Source organism: Blennius ocellaris, assembly GCF_963422515.1.
Source record: "Blennius ocellaris genome assembly, chromosome: 10".
Classification (NCBI taxonomy): domain Eukaryota; kingdom Metazoa; phylum Chordata; class Actinopteri; order Blenniiformes; family Blenniidae; genus Blennius; species Blennius ocellaris.
Genome location: NC_137659.1, coordinates 14221266 through 14227911, shown reverse-complemented (window position 1 = coordinate 14227911; position 6646 = coordinate 14221266). Strand labels below are relative to the sequence as shown.

The window sequence follows — 6646 nt, the reverse complement described above, 5'->3', positions numbered from 1 at the left end:
CCTCCAAAGCAAGGGGGCGCTCTGCTGCTTGACCGGTGCGTTCAAGTCCTGCTCGGATATTCGTCACGTGACAATGGACTACGCCAATATGTCAATCCATTGTGACACATATTTAATGGATGGGAGTTGGATAAACAACTGCAAAGGCGGTCACAACTGAAGGAGACTTAGTGAAATGAAAACATAATTGTTTTGTTTGGTGTTTGATAGATCATAATTTAGGCATTCATGAATACTCCTTTTTCATATTGTTGGACATAAAACACTACAATACAGTGAATCAATTACCACCTGGGATAAAAAAAGTGTTTAGTTTCTCTTCTTTTCTCTTCTCTTCTCTTCTCTTCTCTTCTCTTCTCTTCTCTTCTAGATCAACAAATTGGTATTGTCTATTTGGTAGTCAAATATTTGCATATTAAAAAACCCTTCCCGTATCCGCACACTGTTGACAAAAACATCAAACTTCCTGTTTGCCTTCACATTTTCTACAATCTAGCCACTCATTATTTAAAACCCCTCAAATAGAATTATGTAATTTACATCACAATTGAATTCAATTTACGATTTTTCCAATAGTTCCTGAAGGCGCCAACACCGACCAGAAATAATTCGTGGGGCGGTTTTAACTTATGCCAGAATGTAAGACGCATAATCGAAATATAAATATCACTGCATCATAGACATTTTAGAAGTGCATGTGTGTAGACGGTTTAAATAGTGTGTTCTCGGTGATTTTCTGAAGAAAACATGAATAAAAAAAAAAAAATTTCATCACGTTTAATAGTCAGGCGCAATAAGGACCCCCTTCGGGAAACTAAAAGGGTCCTAGAGTATCTTCTCTAACAAAGCGGATCCAAAATGTCGGGAGAGGTGTCTTCTCTCCTCTGGCTTCTCTCTCTTCTACACACGGTGAGCGCATTGAAATGCTTGGTGCCAAGTGAAAGTGTCTCCAGGACTCGTTTCCCCTGAGTCTGGAAGGAATGTGAGGCTGTCAACGCGTTGTAACCCGTTGTTAAGTTTGCTGAGGCTCATCCTGCTTGACACCGGAGCTTCAAAATGACGTGGCTTTACGTGTTAGCACCGCGAGCTCTCAAAGAAAAATACACTTCCGCCTCTTTAGAAACCGATTTCCACTATTCACCAACACGCCCCGAGGAATAAGCGTTTATTTTGAGAGAGAAATGCAGCCACCGGGGACTACCGTAACGAGAGGGTGTCTGATAAATGTGTCCAGATCATGTCTACTCGGATAAATAAACTCGTCACTCTGGACACACCTTAGTGAGACGCGTCCTGCAACTTTCACTTTAAACCTATCAGACAATAAAACTTAATGTCTCCATGAGTTTGACGTGATCCAGGATATTACGATTTGATTCTAAAGCCTGCGTGATGCACATGCATCGTTGTATCGCGACGTTTCGGTTGGTATTGTGTGGATAATGTCACGACACGTCTCCGTCATCCGTCCTCCTGTGCTGCTTTATCCGGCCAGTATTTGAACTCTTAAGACTTACTCTCTGTGAGACAAGAGCCCTAACCACTGCTCCGTGTCTCCATCAGTCTACCATTGATCTTCACAAGGAGTTTCGGCTGATGCAGGCTCGTCCCACTGCCCCTTGGACACAACAGGGCAAAGACGAGCACTCAGAAATAACCCAGTAAAAATGATCAGTGGGGTTTGTAGGAGGAAGCTGGAGGAAACCCTCTGATGCACAGGAAGATGCCCGATAGCATTCAGGGTCCTCTGCCTGTGAGGAGGAGCTGCTGTCTCCTCCAGATGCACTACTTCTACTTGATGTTCACATATTGTCATTGGATCGTGACGTTGGATTGAATGAGCCATTTCTGAATACAATATCAGGATATTATCTGCATAGAAAACGATACATTAGTCACCTCCTATATTGAAATTGATTTCTACAAACCTGCTGGGGTCACGTATAGTTTGGTTGTGATTGTCAGGATCCAGTTCTGATTCAGCAGAATGATCTGTGGGTGAAAAGCCGAAGCCATCCCTGTGAGCCTGTTTGCTTTGAAAAGCGGAGTCATTTATGCCTGCATCTCCTTCAATAGAATGTTCACAGTATCATTGTGTAATAATATACATCGACTCAATGATACAGTATCTTCAAGTGACTGGAAAGAAGATATGTACTTTCACCAGCATTTGCCTAAAAAGTGGCAGAAAAACGTCAAATATTTCTTCTTGATTCAGTCAATACTTTTCCTTCTCCCCCTTCCTTTCCTCCAGCTGTCGGCGTATGGAGCCGACCTGTCGTCTGAGGCGTGCAGGGAGCTGGGCTTCTCCAGCAACCTGCTGTGCAGCTCCTGTGATCTGCTCGGGGAGTTCAGCCTCACCAAACTCCAGCCCAACTGTCGGCAGTGCTGCCAGCAGGAGGCCCAGATGGAAGCCCGCAAGGTGAAATGGACATTTTAAAAATCCGAGGCCTTTTTACAAAAGCCCTTTTATAACAGCCGAGTCATTGAGGAAATAGACGGAAGCCTAATTGGAGATGAGGTTCACTCACGGGCGTGCGTTTCAGCCTGAGCGTCGACAAATCTCACGCCGCACTGTCGATAATCGCGCGCCGTCTCAGCCACTCGGGGACTTGTAAAGGAGACGGACTTAGTGGACTTCCCTATCAGTATGTGCCACTTTGAGTTGTCTGTCAGCTTTGGGGGGCTGCCGCTGAAAAGCAGCCGAGTTTCAGCCTCGCCGTCTTTTGACACTGCTGCTGGCAGCTGCTGTGCGTCAGACCCGAGCAGCCACACACACACACACACACACACACACACACACACACACACACACACACACACACACACACACACACACACACACACACACTCGTCACTGGCTGTCGGTCTCAATCCGTCTCCTGTTTCAGAGTCCAGACTTCAGCTCGACTTCACTCCCCGGGGGTTGTGGGGGGGGGGGGGGGGGGGGTCTGAATGTCGACTTTAGCAGTCATGACCTCGCTGTCGCCATGGAGTGCGTTACTGTCGCCTCGCTATGGCGGAGCTTACTGCACATATTAAAGGGAGTCCCCGTCGAGCTCCGAGGAACAAACGGAGCAAGCTGAAAAACAATCTGATCTTTTCTTTTATTGAGACCCCCACCACGTGTGCAAAAGGTATCCTAGCGACGGGACCTTGGAGAAGTGTAGCGCGCACCTCGTTACACCGCTCAGCGAATAACTCCGTTTCAGACAGGCACTTAGAGCAAAGATTACTCCTCGTCCTCCCCGCAGTGTGACTGAAAATGTCACTTCGATGACTTAATTGCCTGTTTCCACCTTTTACGGGTGCCGAGTCCAAGAGGCAGTGTCACTGAGCACCGCCCCCCCACCCCCACCCCTCACAGACTTCAACAATTATCGTCCTTCGAAATCCTTTCCAGTCTCTCCGCTGCCATCAGTGCCGTGCCATTAAACCTTCTGAGAAGGAGCTTATTGCACGGCCGTGTCGATTAGTGAGATTCACGGGGCTCGGAGGACATTTGCTCCTCTTGTTTGGGAGTACAGTCGGCCATGCAGCCACACCTCTGCTCCCCCGGGTGTGACGAGACGGCCTCGTCCCCCGCAGAGGCCGGCAGTGCCCGAGGGCCTGTAAGGCCCATCTTAGGCAAGTTGATGATGACACAAGAGGCCACTTTTTCAACACTTTCTATCACCTTAAGGTAATAGTTAAGATCTAATTGTTTTCTCTTTCCACTAATCTCGTTAAATTCCGTGAGAAGACCAGAACAAATAGTGCGCAGGGGGGCGGGGCTCCCCTCGTGCACCACTTCTCACTGGTTTTGTCTGTGTGCTCAGCTCTACGCTGGGGCCATCCTGGAGGTGTGTGGATGAAAACTGGGGAGGTTCCCTCAAGTCCAAGGTGAGTTATTTACGCTGACAAAATCACACGTGTCGAATGTTTTTCTTTTATTTGTTGTTTTTTTCCGTGCATTAACTCCTGCGTCTGTTAGTGAAATCCTTCAGTGTTTGTTCTAACCACGCGTTCAGGACAGCCCCCAGACTGGCCTTTTGAAGTGTTTCCTTAAATTCGGGTCTCTCCTGTTCCCGCTCCATACAATATGGGTTGTTTTCGGGTGTCGGGTTACGTTGACGGGGTCACTGCAGCGCCTCTCGGTGTGGGCTCAGACGGCTGGAGTCCAGTCTGTGCCACATGGCTGTCATTTGTTGACTCCAGCTGTTCCCCGTCCTGTGTCTTCAGCTGCCTCCGACGCCGTTGACGACACACGGCAGGTTTCGAGGCTCTCGACCAAACGTGCACTCTAAAGACCGACGCACTGATTGTCTTCCTTTTTTTTTTTTTTTCCCCTCCCCAGCTTTTGTCAGGAGCGACAAGCCGAAGATGTTCAAGGGTCTTCAGATCAAGGTATTGACTACTTATCTTGGGGCTTCGTACCAAGTTACCTTTGCTCCGTCCCAAGTTTTGTCGGTGGGATCTGGAGCTTTTCCCAGCTGACGCTGGCCAAAAGGGTCGCCGATCCACGGCGGGGCGGATAAACACTTAAACACTCACACCTACGGGTAATTGGGTTTCATTCACGCCTAAAGAATGGAGGGGAAAACATGCAAGCTGAAAGGACCACTTATTGTCTGTGAGCCGGCACAGCGAAGCCACTGTCACCCTGCGACCGTGTGTTTCCTCCTCCAATCACCATCTCCTGCTCCGACTTTTGGCTACGCAGAGGGATGTTCATCTCGGGAATCTAATTCCCCCCCGTGACATTTTGGTCCTTGTGGGGAAAAAAAAGTGGTCAAGTGCAAACGTGATGCGAACACAAGCCCCCTCGGACTTCTTCTCTGCCTCAGCCTTTCAGGATTTTAATTGTAATAAGAATTATGCCCTTCAGTTTTAAAAAGGGGAAAAACATTTGATCTTGTGGAATACGTTAATTTCAGAAATTAATATTTCAGTTTAGTATAAATCTGAACTATAGAAACGTTTTGGTAAAATGCAGCCAAAAGACTCATTTGCATGTGAAATTTGACAATAGAGAATATTTCTGTCAAGACGTCTTTAGGCGAGGAGTCTAAAATACGCCCCCGTGTTCCTCATACCAAAGACCTCTTAGCTTAAAAGTCACAAGAAGTTCTTACTAACAATGAATAGGAATGTGGTTTTCTCAGCTTAACTAAAATATGTTGAGCAGACAGTCTTGTCAGCGGTTCTCCTGCACGTGGAGGTCGGGGCTGTAATCAACTCTCCTGTTGCTCCTGCAGTACGTCAGAGGCTCGGATCCTGTGCTCAAGCTTTTGGACGACAACGGGAACATCGCGGAGGAGCTCAGCATCCTCAAGTGGAACACCGACAGCGTGGAGGAGTTCCTGAGCGAGAAGTTAGACCTAATATAGACGTGGCCCAATTTCAAGTTGTTGTTTTTTTTTTCTCTCTCTTTTCTTTCATTCTAATTTTTTTTTCTTTTTTCGGCCATCTCGAATAATGGTTTCCTCCAAATTACACCCCCAAAAAAAAGTCAATCCCGACTTCTTGTGCAGACATTTTCATCACAGTTGTGAGGTCGGTACGTCCAGAAGGGCCACCGAGCAACCAGTAAAGCTGCAAATCAAATACCTTCTCCTTTTTTTAAAAACTACAGAAAACGTGAGGAAACTGCATGCCGAGACGGTACAAGAGTAAAAATAGTTTTGTTTGTCGCTTTGTCAAAAGACATCGTTGTATGGATTTGTACACACGTCAGGATTTGATCAAATTGGTTTAGTAAGCACACCCGAAACTTTTCCAGATGAACCCAGATGCATTGTTCTGTTGTTTCTCAGTGGGACCTTCAGTTTCACTTGTTCTCTCTACTGTTCTTGGACAATTTTTTTTTTATTTTTTTTTTTTTATATATCGCTGGATGTTGTGACGGATGGTTTGAAGGAATGAGTCCACGTTCCTCCGCGGATGCAGATGTTTTGCGGAGGCCCACGTTAGTGAAGGGCTCACAGTAAACCAGCTCTGGGATGTGAGCCCTGATGGAAATTTGTGGGGTCTTGTCTTTTCTGCGTCTTCTGCTTCGAGGAGAAACTGGATTCGTTTTGGAAGCTTGAGAGAGATCAGGTGATGGTTTAATTATGCAACAATAAATACTTTCCAAAGGGTTTTGCGGCTCGGTCGTCTGTTCTTCTACCAGGAGCATTTCTGTTTCTGATAACTTTCATTACGTTTATTTTCCAGCATTTATATACATATATTTGCACTTTTGATCTCTTACGTTCCTGTAGCTGCTTCGGTAGTTGATTTCATGTCTTTAGATTACGATTAGGATTGCTGAAAGCATTCAGAAATAAGAGTGAAAAGTATGTTGGGTTTAAAAAAAAAAGAGTAAACGAGTCAAAACGCTGACGTATGAAGCAGTTTACCGCTAGAACAAAAGGTACGACAGCAGAATAGCTTAACAATGAAGTTAAAAGATTTTTCATTGTATCTCAGAACTTTTTAAACCTTTGCTAAAAAAAAATTCCTAGATTTACTAAAGTATCTTGCAACATACTGTATATTTACTGGAGTGAAGATGATGAGCGTTCTTTGTTTTTTGTTAATGGGGCTTTACTGACATCTCGTGGTCATAAATGACACCACAATGCTGTCACCGCATTCAACCTTCAGGTCTACAATATATATATAT

General features: G+C 45.7%; 1 protein-coding gene across 1 annotated transcript; it reads left to right on the top strand.

Annotated features, from left to right (window-relative positions):
* Positions 1–829: 829 nt before the first annotated feature.
* Positions 830–6120, top strand: selenof (selenoprotein F). Its single transcript, XM_080503998.1, has 5 exons — positions 830–909; positions 2255–2422; positions 3819–3882; positions 4337–4386; positions 5238–6120. Exons 1-5 carry the CDS (start codon positions 859–861, stop codon positions 5367–5369), a joined length of 465 nt encoding a protein of 154 aa, XP_080360124.1. The 5' UTR covers positions 830–858; the 3' UTR covers positions 5370–6120.
* Positions 6121–6646: the final 526 nt, after the last annotated feature.